This window comes from Rattus norvegicus, chromosome 1, assembly GCF_021556685.1.
Source record: "Rattus norvegicus strain SHRSP/BbbUtx chromosome 1, alternate assembly SHRSP_T2T, whole genome shotgun sequence".
In the NCBI taxonomy this organism is placed as follows: Eukaryota; Metazoa; Chordata; class Mammalia; order Rodentia; family Muridae; genus Rattus; species Rattus norvegicus.
The window spans coordinates 17,356,846-17,372,029 of NC_141534.1; the positions used below are offsets into that span (position 1 = coordinate 17,356,846).

Consider the following 15,184-nt stretch of genomic DNA (forward strand, 5'->3'; position numbering starts at 1 on the left):
TTATGTGTTTAACCTTGATAAAAATTGGTATTTATTACACTAAATATTGACACAAGCTATTGAATTAGTGTTGCAATGCCTCAATGTGAACCACATCTGAAATGTACCTAGTATTAATCCTGAATCAATTTTCCTTAGGTCATGTTGATGCTGGGAAAAGTACTCTGATGGGCCATATGCTTTATCTTCTGGGTAATGTAAACAAAAGAACTATGCATAAGTATGAGCAAGAATCTAAAAAGGCTGGCAAGGCTTCATTTGCATATGCATGGGTCTTGGATGAAACTGGAGAAGAAAGGGAAAGGTAGTCGCTATATTTCAAAATTTTCAGTTTGAAATGATAGAGTCCTTTAAAATAAGTTGCAATGTATGTTGATATGTGAAACAGCTAAAATGCATCAGCAGAGGAGACTTAAAAATCCTTTTGATTGTATACTGGGCATGCGTTATTCTGTGAGAAGATTAAGAGAATACTTGTCCCTAACCAGACAAGGACAGCATGGCCAGACAAGCAGTGGTGGCTTGGAGGGAGGGGTCTTGGTCTCGCTGTGAGCGGAGTGGGCCGTTGTTGCTCCCTCAGCATATCCTGCTGTGTGGACTTTGAGTTAAAGTTGGATCTGACTCAGTCTTGCACCAGGTTATAAAGGAGCAGCAAAGGGTAAACTGTCTGCTGCCCAGCGGGTACAGACTATGGCCTTCCCAATCCCATTGTCCTGAGACACAGTCCAGAAAGAGATGACTGAATTATCTTGTCAGTTGTTCCTTCTGTGTCTCTCAGGACTTAGTGCTGATTTGGGTGGATTCTAGCAGAAGGATGAAGAGGTATTTTAAAGTATAAGCATGTAATTTAAGGCTCTCAGAAGCAAGGTCTATCTACATAAGGTGGTATGGCAGAAACAGAATGACTAAGTCTAAGTCGTAAGTTAACAGGCCAGAACATCTCTCAAGTCTTTAATCTGATTGTGATTAGAGAGTGCACCTGGGTTTGCAGTCCTTGTCTCTGTTATATGTAAGCTGGTTCTCTAAGGCAGGCTGCACGAGTCTTTAGTGCTTCTGGTAGCTGGGTATTTGCATCTCCATGGTATTTCTCCCTTATATATCTTTTTCTCTGTATATTATTGTGAACCTGCTTTCTACCCTCACACAAAAGCTTAACCTGTGAGTTCACTGAGAAACAGTAGAGCCCAAAGTAATTCCCACATGTATAACAAACAGACTATCAAATATACAGCTTTTATTTTCTTTGTGTAGCCTGATGGTGGAGATTAATAGACTGAGAAGAATGTGGTCTAAGCTGTAAGGGCATAGGCAAATTTACTTACTTCTGTGAGTTGAGCTGCTAGCGAGCTAAATGCACCAGTTCCTCAATGCCACGTGTTTGAGCTTCCAGCTTAACACCTGCTGATTGTGGTGATACTGTGGTCGCTGGTCTGTCTTTTTCACCACCATAGAATTTAGACTTCTGTAGACAGCTTGAACACGTTACAAGCTTATAGCTCACTCCACAGTATACTACAGAATGGTATTTTTGTGTTCTTTAAATATATTTGAAATGTTAAATATTGGCAAATCTATGTTGAAGAATAGATGTTAATAGACTGGGAGACATTTTCGTATCCTCACAGAAGGATACAAAAGGTTCAATACAGACAAGTGCTGAGTCAGCACTGCACTGGCTCAAGGACTTCAGGGAGGAGCTGAGAATAAGTCTTGACCCCTAAGTGTTGTAAAGTTGCCTGTGGCCACTGGGTGTTGGAGAACATTAAGCAGGATTGGGCATCACTGTGGCAAGCTCAAATGGCTCGACTAAGGAACCCACTTTCCTGACTGCCTTGGCAAACTGTAGTTGACGGTCGTGGTGGTAGCACTGTTGCTCCTTAAAGGCAGGCCGAGTTTCTTCATTTGAATGGTCTAGAGCAGGAGTTGTCAACCTTCCTAACACCGTGACCCCTTACTTCCTCGTGTTGTGGTGACCCCCAGCTATGAAGTTATTTTGCTACTGTTAATTATTCCTAATGTAAATATCTGATATTTAACCCCTGTGGGGGTCACCACCCATAAGTTGAGAACCACTAGAACAAACCTGTGGTCTACCTGTTTCTCCTTTTAAATTTTCAAGGTCACATGACTTAGGCTCTTGTAGCTATTCCTAGGGAGTTCTTATCATTGGAATCCTTGTTTTGACTGAAAAGAGGTCCTGACTTGGTCTCTAAGAAGGATGGAATGAAATTTAAAATTGGATATCTGTCATACCCCTTTTTTTCAAATTGTAACTGTTGACCAGCTTTGCAAGGGAAAGTTTTATGTGTTTCTTTCTATAATTAGTGAAGCACAATGGAACTTTAGAAAAGCCAATTCTTGAAAGTAACCATTTGTTATCTTTTCTTCATGTGTAGTATTTATTTCTCTCATCTAGAGATATGTGTATATAGCTTTCTTTGTTCATAAATTATAGTTTCTTACAAACATTAAGGGAATGGGAAATCCCTATCATTTTGATAGAGCTTACTGTCTATGCGACCTTGTTTCAAAGCATACAGGGATATTGAGTTATAGCTGATATTTCCATCCCAAACCTTTGATTCGTTATTGTGACGGATTTAGGTTGCCACTTAGCCTACTACTAAGAGATGTAGCCCACAGCAGTGGTTATGTACTTATACAGTAGGCTTTAACCTCTTTGTGTTTTGTTCAAGGGGAGTAACAATGGATGTTGGCATGACGAAGTTTGAAACCACAACCAAAGTTGTTACCTTAATGGATGCTCCAGGCCATAAGGATTTCATTCCAAACATGATCACAGGAGCAGCCCAGGTACCTGCTACTCCAGCTGACTGTGGCACACTGGTTGTGTCGTCAGTCCTTGAAACCTACCCAGCTTGCAATTCTAGGCTTTAAACTCATAAAATGTTTTAAAATGGAGTAGTTAGACCCCGCTTACTTGTCTAAGGATCCTGATGTGACAGCTGTGGACTCATCAGGCAGGAGTGTGTTAGGTGTTAAAATGATGGCACAGGTGTGGATTTCTTGCCCCTTTTCCCTCCTTTTTTCCCTCACTGCTAAAATTAAAGTCTGGCATGATAGCAAACACTTTAAAGTAGAACGAAGCTGAAAGAGTATTTGAGTCAAGTAAGAATAAAAGAAGAAAGCCATGTGAGCTGTCCCCCACGGTACCTGAAGACCACTTTTGTTGTTGACTGGGGTTTTTGAGACTGGAATTTGCAGTGAGTTCAAACTCACCTAGAGTTTCTAAGCAGCCGAGTTCTCATTCACCACGTGGCCGCAAACTGTCTTCGTTTTACTCCCGTGTGCTGCGAGTGCAGGTGCCTGGTACTACCTCGCCAAGCTTAGGGGTGCAGCTGTAATCCACACGATGACGTTCTGTACGGAATGTTCTATTTTATCACCATTTTATCTCCTTTTATGTATGGTAAGGATTACATGATTAACTTTGTAAAATGCTCTATAAACCAGACAGGACAGAAAACAACAAAACTGTCAAACAGCTAAAACAGAGTGGTGGACTCAGGATTGAGAGCCCAGTGCACGTAAAGTCATGAGTGGTCATCAGCAGCCCCTGGAGAGACAGTCTCCGCAGTCTCAGGTGGTTCTGGAGGGACACAAGGCATTCAGTCCCATTACCCGGGTGTCTCCGAGGACAGTTATACCGCTAAGACTGTGTATGGGGGAATGAATGGCATCCTTTGGACATATCCAGACAGGGCATTGACAGAAAAAGTTGATAAAAATGAATTTGGAAGAACAGCTGTGCTGCAGAGTCTTTTGCAAACTTTTGTAAATCCTTTCCTCAAGATGGAGTAGAATCCCATAAAGAATGGTCAGCCCAAGGCGCAGGGGCCTGAGGCCTTCAGTGATCGTGCCCAGCCAGAGCTGCTTTTTCTGGTGTTTTGTGGATTTGAGGATGAAAGGAGAAATGTGAGACGCTTGTGGTACTAGGATCTCTGTTAGTAGTTGCAGCAGACAAATGTGTGATTTGTGTCACACTTTTTCTCACTATAGATAACATTCTGACAGTTTTGTATCATAACTGTTTTTGTAAGATAAATTCCAAGATGTGGAATTGATAGAAAGTAATATATGCATAATTTAGGACTCCTGATAGTTACTTTCAAAATGCCCTTCTGGAGGTTATGTCCTCCAGCAACATCCGAGAAATCATTGTGTCTCTTAGATCACCTGTGACATCTAAAAGTAGGGTCTGGGAATATGCACTTTGATTTTTTTTTAAAGTGGGGGTCATTAATAAATTTAAATTTTGCCTATTTGCATTTATTGAGAAAAATCCGTGAATTTTATCTTAACTAATAGTCTGTTTTGGGAAAAATGACCTGTGAGAATATTGGCCAACTTTGACTTTTACCATCCCCTCCGCCTGTAGCCAGGCGTTTACTATCACGGACAGCTTTTTATCATGCTTGTTTATGTGTGTATCAGTGTGGCTGTTTTCGAGTGACAACACATGTGGAGCAGCTCCTGGAAGTCAGTTCTCGCCTGCCGCCATGTGTGTCCAGGAGACTGACCTCATCTACTCAAGCTGTGCAGGAAGTACTTTTACCTGCTGAGCCGACTTGCTGAGTAGCTTCCAGTTCTGTGTCATAACCATTATTGAGAGTTATAACCTGCCGTGGTATTCTTCATGTGCGCTGGTGTGTGCTCATGTTATGGCCTGCCTTAACTCTGAGCACGCTGTGAACTGTGTGAGCTGTCCTTTGAATGGAGGAGGCATGGCCTCACTTCTAGCTGTGATTCTTCTTCCTCAGGCTGACGTGGCAGTCTTGGTCGTTGATGCCAGCAGGGGAGAATTTGAAGCTGGATTTGAGACGGGAGGACAGACCCGAGAGCATGGCCTTTTGGTCCGATCTCTTGGAGTGACGCAGCTTGCTGTGGCTGTCAATAAGATGGACCAGGTACTGAGGGGCTGGGGGTTGGTGAGGGTGATGTCTGGGAGCAGGAGAGATGGCGCAGGGCTAGAGCACTTGTGCTTTCGGGGGGCCGGGTTTGTTTCTCAGCACACACGGCAGCTCACAGCCATTCAGAACCGCAGTTCCAGAGATTCCACACTGTCTCCTGGCTTCTGCAAGCACTAGACACTCATGTGGTGCACGTACATACGTGAGACAAAATATTCATGCACACAGAATAAACAAACCTAAGTCATTTTAAAGTAGATTGTGTTCAGCCCACATAGAGGCCCACAGACGGAACTACTCTATGTTCTATTAGTCTAGTTGCCATATCAAGAAAAATAAATTTGCTATCTACTGATTAACTGAACATGGTAATAGTAATTTTAAAGCAGGAATATCTTATTTTGAAATGGCTTTTTAGAACTTAAAACATCTCAGTTATAAAATAATATGCACCACTGTAAAATGAAAGTATAATAGCCATTTCGTTGTACATTGACCAGTTTTATTTTTATAGAAATGAATTGTTTCTATTTTTCTTTCTGTCACAGCCAGTGGATTACGATATATGATCCTCTCCAAAAAGTTGGCAGTACTCTTATGCATGCTTACTTGGGTAAAAAAAAAAATTAGTGGCTTTATATTAGCCTATGTTATTAATATAACATATTCAAACATTGTTTTGTGAACAGTAACAATATTTAAGTGTATTTTCCTGGCAATTCTTTGTATAGTTTACTCGTTATCCGTTTTGGTTATTTGGTCGTATACAAATAGGCATTCTACTTAATTTTACATTTACATATTTCTTCACCCTAGCATCTGATAAATATTCACCAATATTCTCTGTTGGTTCCTCTGTAGTTTATTATTACATGTGTAGCTTTAAATTTTCTCTAGCATTTTTGCATGAAATATTTCAAATGTAGAGAAAATGGAGAAACTTTTTGGAAAACACTCATATTGGAGCCGTTGCCTAAGACTGTATGTAGACTCTATGCTCATACATTTCCCCTTTTACCATGTGCATGTGTGCATACGCTGTAGACATGGCTGTACGTAGACCTAGGCTCTGCCCTTTGCCTAGAGCTGGTGTTACATGCTCGCTTACTGTGGGGGCTGAGGTGCGTGTCGGTGCCCTTACTGTGGTCCAGTGTGTGGTCACAGCACAACCGAACAAACTGCTCTCTCCTCACCGAGTTCGAAGTCACCTTTAGCATAGCTAGTGGGCTCTAACTGTGAGGGGTTCTCTGTTGGCTTCCTAGTCTAGGAACAGATCAGCTTACCACATTAGTGGTAAAGTTTTTTTTCCCTGAGTTTTAATTTTAATTTATATTTGATATAATTTTGGCTATGTACATTTTACTGTGGAAATTCTGACTTTATGTCTTCTCAAGTATAATTCTATGTGTAAATTGGATCTTTATCAGGTAAATTGGCAACAAGAAAGATTTCAAGAGATTACTGGAAAACTTGGGCACTTTCTCAAGCAAGCAGGTTTTAAGGTATGATAATTTTAAATAAAATTAGTTTGTTTATTTTTCTATATCATTTTACTTATAGTAGAAAAAAAGCTAATTATATTAATATTCTTCTTTAAAGTTATTATAGTTTTTAACGTTAAAACGTAATTATTGTCATGTCCTCATCCTCTGTCCCTTCCAGCTTCTCCATAACCACTCTGTCTTAGTTAGGGTCTTATCGCTGTGAGCAGACACCATGACCAAGGCAAGTCTTATAAAGGACAATATTTGATTGAGGCTGGCTTACAGGTTCAGAGGTTCAGTCCATTATCATCAAGGTGGGAGCTTGGCAGCGTCCAGGCAGGCCTGGTGCAGGAGGAGCTGAGAGGTCTACACCTTCATCCTAAGGAAGCCAGGAACAGACTGAGCATCCTCAGGCAGCTAGGAGGAGGGTCTCCAAGCCCATCCTCACAGTAACACACTTCCTCCAACAAGGACACACCTCTAATAGTGCACTCCCTGGGCCAACCTATGCAAACCATCACACACTCCTTTGCTTGCTCTCATATTCATGGCCTCTTTTTCTTGGACTGCTGTTGTTTTGACGACTGTGTGTAGATATGTGAGTTCAGCCTGCGGAGTCTCTGTGGTGCTGCTTCCGTGTGTAGGATACCAGGGCTGACCATTTGGTATTGGTTCATCCACTAGGAGGCTCACCCTTGGGGAAGACCTCTTCTCAGCATCACTCAGCTGCATGCTCTTGTCAGGGTAGCCCTCAGCATCCCAAGCATCGCCTCCCGTCCCTGTTACTGTATCTGTCATTGCCCGGGTCCTTTGAAGGCTTCAGCATTCTCACCAAGTGCTGTAGCCAGCAAGGGGCAGGGCCAGCTCTGTTGCTTTTGTGCCCGTGGGGCTAGCTCACACACGCTCATGCCACCAGGGCTGGTCTACTGTGCTGCCTAGGCAAGGTGTGGGCTGCTCTCCAGAGGGCCGGAGCTAGCGAGGGGACAGGGCCAGCTCTCCCATTCCCATGACCTGGGGTGGGGTGGGAGGGTTGGCCATCTGTCCTGCCTGTCAAAGGTGGCATCTGGCTCTGACTTAAGGTCTTTGTCCCTCTCTTCCCTCATGTCCCTTCAGCGTCTGTTGGAGGTAGCTGACCATAATTGACTGTCCTCTGCACTTTCATCAGTTGTGAGTTTCTGTCCTGGGCTCTGTTTACATCAGTGAGAAGCTTCTAGGGTGAGGGATGAGAAGCTACACTTAGCTCTGAATCAAACCATAAATACTTAGAACGCTCTTAGGAAATAGACCAATTTAGTAAGTGGCAGAGGTCATTTCTCCTCTAAGTCCATGACTTCACGGTTTTCCAGTGCTGGGCGTGGTTTCTCTCCGGGTAAGCTGGCTGAGTGAGGCCATACAGCCGTCGGTTACTGCCAGGACACACGTGCTGCTCTTGCACCTTTGGGACTCTCTTCCCGCGCTGCTCATTGCTGTGGGTCAGAGGTGTCACCTGGGAAGGACTGTTGTTGATGGTGTCCCTCCCTTGGTAGCTTGTTAGTCCTCAGGGAGGAGGCTTTCAGGACAATCCAGCTCAATTCCACTTAGTCTTGTGTTTAAAATGTGTGGTGTCTTTAGCAAAGGGTCATATTTGCAACTTCTGGGAGACAACCAGGGGCAACAGAAGTACTGTGTGTTGTTTTGGGGATCTCTTGGACTTTTCCCTCACAAGGACTTTGAGAGGAGCTTTCTCATATCTAGTACTGGAGCTTTTGTTAGACGGCCTGTGTCTCCTGAGAGAGTTATCGCCCCAAGTGGTATGACTTCATTGAAGCTCTGTGCATGTGCATGTACTTACCTGTGTTACATGTGATTTCATGTGCATGTACTTACCTGTATTACATGTGATTTCAGAGAACTATAGATTGTGCAGAGGTCTTCAGTCTGCTGTTCATTTTGCAGGCTTGTTTGAGCTGCTGGGTCTTTGCAGTTGTGACTAAGTCTGTCCTCTGTCTTCTCACAGGAGAGTGATGTAGCTTTTATCCCAACCAGCGGTCTGAGTGGCGAGAATTTAACTTCAAGGTCACAGTCCAGTGACCTCACGAAGTGGTACAAAGGGCTCTGCTTATTGGAGCAGATTGGTATGTATGCTGCGACCACTCTGTTAATGTGCTGTAGACGCAATATTTGTTATCTAGAGTTCTTCAAAAGAGACAGAGTGCATGTGAAAAAGCGTAGGATTTGTAATCAGATAAACTAGGTGCTCAGTTTTGAAATTATGTGGACTTATTAAAGTAATACTCAGTTTTTCTGAAGCCACATTGAGTTTAGAACTTTCCCTACCTGACTTGACTAGTTGAAATTAAATGAAGCAATGTGGGAAATAGTTTATAAATGTGTAGAATCTGGTAGTTGTTAATTGTTAGTATGTACAAAATAAACTCTTTTTTTACAAGAAGAGAGAGTGATGGGCACAGTGGAGGTGGTGGAAAAGTCCTGTTCGGGTTTGAGGGTGCAGGAATGGAGAACAGCCCTGAGCTCTGCGTGTGCTCCTCTGTGGAGCAGTATTCGCAGCCCATCACTGAAACTGAACCTTGCTCTTTGCCTTTTTTTACCAGATTCCTTCAAGCCCCCTCAGCGTTCCATTGACAAACCTTTCAGGTTATGTGTGTCTGATGTCTTCAAAGGTGAGTGCTGCTCTGTATGGTGCGCCTGTCCGCTCTGTGTCTTGCTTTCTCGGACTGTTATGTTGGGACACTGTGGACGGTGGAATGTCTGTGGGAATGTAAGGATGGACAGCAGGATGGACAGCAGGCACTTGGTCACCACATACCCAGACCCAGGCTCCTGAACACCCTTCAGTTCACAACCACCTCCCACTTTAGTTACCTGTCAGGGGCAGAGACCCCTAAGCTTCATCTTTCTGACCTTAGATAAATTGGATCATTCACCATTTCTTAACATCCAGAGTAATGAGCTGGCGAGGTGGCTCACTAGGTAAAGGCAATTGCCACCAAGCCTTAACAGCTTGAGTTTGATCCCTGGTCCTTCCCATGTGGCAGAAGGAGAGGATCAACCCCTGACGGTTTTCTTCTGGTGTTCACACATTTGCGCTGTGGTGAGTGACCGGCCGCACACAGAGAAACTACATAAATGTACTCTTAAAAATAATGAAACATGTATGTATGAGATATTTATGTACACACATGTGCACGCACACACACCTTTTGAGATCCCGATCGGCACTGTGTTTACCCGTGTTTCTGTGCTTAAGTGTTCCTTCCTATCCTTGCCTGTTTCCACCCATCTGTGTCAGTCTGGGTAGGACATGGTATCACGTAGACGTCAGTGGGAAATTTAATGTGAACAATCAGAACCATTAAGTATGATGAAAGATTAGTGACTAAGGTACCAGGAAGCCCGTGCCTTAGCGCTGAGGAAGGCAAAGGTTCCGAGTGACATAGAGAAGGTGTTGTGCAGATACCCGAGAACACATCTAAAACCGTGTAGAAGGCCTGTCTAGAACCATAGAAGGGCACTAGGGCAAAAGATAGAAACTAAAGTATATCGATACCTTAGAATAATTGATTTTATAAAGATGTCCGTCGTCTCCTAAGTCTCCGCTATCTCAGGGAAGATAAGGAGTGCGTTTGCGCTGTGCAGGTCTTACTCTGATGGTGCTGTGCCCGCCCAGCACACAGCACCCATGCATCCCTTCCTCCCTCTGCACTGTTGCTCTGTACAGTGGTTTCTTTCCCATCTCTGTCATGAGCCCTCAAGGGCAAGCAGAGTCTTTGGTATCCGATTTTGGAGAATCTAGTCCAGTACCTGGCACAGTGTACATTTAATGCAGAGTAGGAAGTGATTGTGAGTGGGAAAGGAAGTGACGGAATTGAAGTCCCATCACCGTGACTGGCTTCCAGAGGGGTGGAGGTAGGGGTAAAGCAGTGCTTTTGACATGCCTGTTATCTGTTAGAAACAGCAAGCAGGCGGTGTCCCTAACTGGGGTCTTGACCTCCTGCTCTGTCTCTGGGCAGCTTCCTGGCTGGCTTCTGCCTCTGCTGGTTCCCTCAGCTGTCCTGCTGAGGCAGCGCTCTCTGGGTCTGACTCCTGGGCACTGACATTTGCATTTTGATGACAGTATCATCATACCCATTCTGACAGTTTTCTCCCTGGTTTTCTGTGGCCCACTTTCTCCTGCCACCTCATTTTTGTGGCCTGTCCCTGGCTGTGTGGGCTTCCTTTCCAGGCTCTGAAAGATCGTTCTCACGCCTCATTGCTCTCGCTCTGCCTGCTTTCACGTCCTGCTCACGTCCTGATGCTTCTTCCCAAGTGTCACCTCTGCCTCAGAATAGTGGCTGTGGGTGTAGTCACGTCCTGATGCTTCTTCCCAAGTGTCACCTCTGCCTCAGAATAGTGGCTGTAGGGTGTCCGGCCACCTGAGTCTCAGACACGAAGTTAGCTGAGGCTGTCAGCATCTCTCCTTAGTTCTCTGTCTCCCACCGTCCCTCACCCAGAGCCTTGCGTGTGTCGGGCCAGCGACCTTACCCCAGCGTGCCGCTGTGGATTCTTGGCTGCATACTTGTGGCCCTGGGGGGCACTGCTCTTGTCTGTCTCTTTACTGGCCCATGTTTCTTAATAAATGACTCTGTTTCCCTCTCTTACCCCTAAGCTTATAGAATCCCTGGTCTTTACTAGTCAGTCAATATCTGGAAAGAAATGAACCTTCAGTTTTTGTAATCTGAGTAATTTTATTTGCTAGAAAAACTGGATATGGAGTGCCGTGTTTAGTAGAGGTATTGAAACTTCTGACCTTACCACTGCTTGTGTTCATTTGACTCCTGGCCTTTCATAAATTATGTAGGAAACAAATGCCGCAGTATTAACTACCAGAGAATGTTACTATGTGTTTCATATATGATGTTGGTATGTTTTACAGATCAAGGATCTGGCTTTTGTGTGACTGGTAAGATTGAAGCCGGCTATGTCCAGACTGGTGACCGACTGTTAGCCATGCCGCCCAATGAAACCTGTACTGCCAAAGGTACTGAGCCGCCTGCCGCCTGCTTTTGCTAACAGGTCGGGACAGCGGGTGGGCCTGAGACAGCGGGCAGGCAGGGACAGCGGGCAGGCCTAGACAGCGGGTTTCTTCTTCAGCAGTCCACTGAGAGCTCTAGAGTAAATGTCTCTTACTGAAATCGTAACTAACTGTCAAAATGATACTAACTGTTGAACACTAAATATAAAAACATAAACGATTTTTCCTGTTGTGGTATACGTCTATGTGTACATGAAACATTCTAACGCTGACAACATTCTCTTTTGTGCACTGAGTCATAAAATCTGGTTTAAGACCGAACCTGCCATATACATACCAGACATAGTCTTATAAAATTATAATTTGTAGAGGAGAGTCAAGAATCCAGCCCAATAGTAGCTAGTCAGTAGCGGGCAACTTGTCACCACAGAATCTGCATTTCAGAACCCGTTAGCAGCTTTGATGATGTTTATATGTATATGTGATACCTTTGGTTGTCTCTCTGTCTCTGTCTCTGTCTCTGTCTCTGTCTCTGTCTCTCTGTCTGTGTGTGTGTGTGTGTGTGTGTGTGTGTGTGTGTGTGTGGTAAATAGAGGAAGACCTAAGTAAGAGCCCAGCGTGAAAGGCGTACCGTTGAAGCCGGTTAAGGTGCCCCCTCCACTGCTTTTCCAGAGGCGCCGTGCTGGCTGATGATAACCATTCCATTCCCAGCCCAGGTTTAGCCTTTCCTGTGTGTAGGCTCTTGTCTAAATGTGGCTTAAAAAGCTCTCAGTTCTGCTTAGCCTTAGTCTGGCTTTCTGAGTTCAGGGTGAGATGGAGGGTGTTTCATGGTGGAGTAATGCTGTTTCTAACAAGTGTGAGCAGATGTGCAGCTATGGAAATGCTGACACCTCCCTTGACTGCTCTTACCTTAGTGTGTGCTCAGTCTTACATTTGAGTGTCCTTTAAGACTTCGCTGCTGTTGTTTGCTCTTCTCTTCCTGACTCCACGCCCTTAGGTGGTGGACGCTGATTCTGAATTCCTGTTAGGGAAGTGCCGAGATCCGTGTGTGAGCTACCGTAGGGAGCTTAAGAAATGAGTCAATGTGTGTTTAGGTAATACGCTGAAGCTGTATTTAAAGATCCTATGGTAATGGAAATATATTGTTTCCATTTGACTCCTCTCTTCTTGCCTGACAGAGACCATGGCATGTGTGTTTTAAGAAGACCCACTTTCTATTGCTCTGTTGTTTACAGAGGTGGCTCAGCTGGTCAGATTCTACCTCGCCAGCAGGGAGAGCTCGACTCAGCCTCCAGAGCCCACATAGCAACAGTCCTAGAGCTGGAGAAGCAGGCAGGCAGCTTCTGGGTTTCACTAGCAGCCAGACTAGCCCTACTTGGCAAAGCCCTGCCTTAGAACAAGCAGCAGCACAGAATGAGATGATTGGTACCTGAGGACCAATACCTGAGGTGGACTTCTGTCCTCACACGCATGTGCACACACACACACACACACACACACACACACGGGGGGGGGGGGGAGAACTGGGACACTTGGAAATACTAATAATCGCAGTTGTTAGTTAAGAGCGTGGAACTAAACTTCCATTTCCTTTGAAAGCCCGCGTTTCTTACTTACTCCATATGGAGACTGAGCATTTCCTCTTATTGGCACTTGTTCAGAGACGTTCCCGCTCTGAGGGGCTTGCCTGGGCTCATAGCAGTCCCAGCCCATGGCTCTGACCACTGTTTTCACTAGGTTCACGTGAGGATCTGTGTGTTCTTTGTTGGAATACGTGAAGTGCATGTATGATGTCCTTCAAGAAGGGAGGCTTGACGGCCATTAAGTAGCAACTCAGAGTCACTCGTTCACTTTACTGACATCAGACTTTAGTGAATGGCGTGGGCCTCAATCCCAGCATTGGAGAAGCTGAGGCGAGAGGGCTGCTGTTACTTCTGGGCCATTTTAGACTACACTGTGGCTTACATGGTGGCCAGCCGGGGCTGTCTGACAAAACTTAGCAAGTGTCTGGAGTGTTAGAAGGAAAAGGAAGCCCCTTGTTGTAATTATTGGCCATGGAGAGAGCCTGGAAAGAGTAGGTGTGAAATAGGAAGATGCTCGGGAGGAAACCATGGTAACCACTTTAGGAAACTTGTCAATAGAAAGGAAAAGCTCTTAAAAAAGATTGTTCAAAGACAATTTTTACTTTATTAAATTAACTACCTTGTATTTTTCAAATCCCTGTTTCCTAGTAAATATAGGTATGGCCATTTTCAGTTGCATTTAAAAGTTAAATTTAACTAGTTGATGTTTGACTAATATTTAAATTTGTCAATTTTATATCTAATTTTTTTTGAAGCTAAGAATATTGTCTTAAAATAACATGTCACAAGATGGGGAAGTATGGTTTCATAAGAAAATGAGAGGATTATGATTTATTAAAAACATGTCTGGGGTTGGGGATTTAGCTCAGTGGTAGAGCGCTTACCTAGGAAGCGCAAGGCCCTGGGTTCGGTCCCCAGCTCCGAAAAAAAGAACCAAAAAAAAAAAAAAAAAAAACCATGTCAGTCTAGAGCAGTCCTCCCATGGCTGGTCTGTTCACTGTCTTCACCACAAGCCCACCTCCAGGGAAAAGTCATTTAACCCCTAAGTGTAACCTATCCCGTGAAGCCATGTAACAAGGAAGCGAGCACTGCCACAGGAGCTGCTCTTCGGGACTGTCGGAATGAGTGGGTGTGCAGTTTACAGGTTTACAGGGCGTGGTGCTGCCCCACACTATTTTCAGGTTAGATTTTACTGCTGTTTCTTTACTTCTCCCTCCTGTAATGAGAGTGGGATGCAGACTCTGGGAAGAAGGCGTCTTTGAGCAAGAATGGTAAGGGCTTGCTGAGTGGGCCTTCGACTGAACACCAGTGCTCCACAGACCCCACCCAGCTCCGTTAGGTCACTCTCTAGATGAAACCCGCTTGTCCAGGATAGGGTATACTCTAGGAGCCCAGAACCCAGGGCTTCAGGGAAGCGCAGGGAAGCCCAGGGGAATAAACCAGTGCCAACACCGTTGCCAGTCCTGTCTTCCTGCCATTAGGAATAATTTAATAATATCAGTTGTTTGGACCATATGCCTTACCTGCCTGTGCCTGTTAATAACAGTGTTTAAACAAAGCCCACTGAGAGACTAGCTTCATTGTGTCAATGAGTAAAATATTTGATTAACTGGGGCACCCAGCCTCCTGTGGGCATTCACCATTGTGTTTAAGGAGAAGCTCTAGAGCCTGAGCTGTGAAGAGTGGTGCTCCGTCCACGCTAGGTTCCACTTCTCACGCTGACCACTCAGAGCAAATGTGACCTAGTGAGGGGGCTCTGTGGTGAACGGCTCTGCAGAGAGGTTTCACCATAGGCTTCGGCTTTTACTCATTTCCAGGAATCACTCTGCACGACGAACCTGTCGATTGGGCAGCAGCAGGAGATCACGTTAGTCTTACTTTGGTTGGGATGGATATCATCAAAATCAAGTGAGTAAGAAAACAGGTTTAAGCAGTCTTCCTATCAGATACACGGTGTCAGAGCGCATGGGTTTGCAATCCATAGTTGGCTTAGTTGTTGTTCTTTCTCTACGGGGACTTTGTCATCTCGGCTCACTCTCACCTCTGTCTCTGTTGTCACAGTGTTGGCTGCATATTTTGTGGACCCAAAGAACCCATTAAAGCTTGCACTCGCTTCAGAGCCCGGATTCTCATCTTCAATATTGAAGTTCCCATCACTAAAGGCTTTCCTGTAAG

At 44.7% G+C, this 15,184-nt stretch overlaps 1 protein-coding gene across 9 annotated transcripts in view; it reads left to right on the plus strand.

Moving 5' to 3' along the window:
• Nucleotides 1–15,184, plus strand: part of Hbs1l (HBS1-like translational GTPase) — a 77,683-nt gene that overhangs the window by 45,441 nt on the left and 17,058 nt on the right. For 6 of the 9 annotated variants that reach the window (XM_087659446.1, NM_001439728.1, NM_001439724.1 and 3 more), the window contains 9 exon segments: nt 139–304; nt 2,697–2,814; nt 4,782–4,928; nt 6,359–6,433; nt 8,412–8,529; nt 9,007–9,075; nt 11,328–11,432; nt 14,827–14,917; nt 15,071–15,179. In XM_087659446.1, coding sequence (XP_087515572.1) covers nt 139–304; nt 2,697–2,814; nt 4,782–4,928; nt 6,359–6,433; nt 8,412–8,529; nt 9,007–9,075; nt 11,328–11,432; nt 14,827–14,917; nt 15,071–15,179 — 998 coding nt within the window. 9 annotated transcript variants of the gene reach the window in all.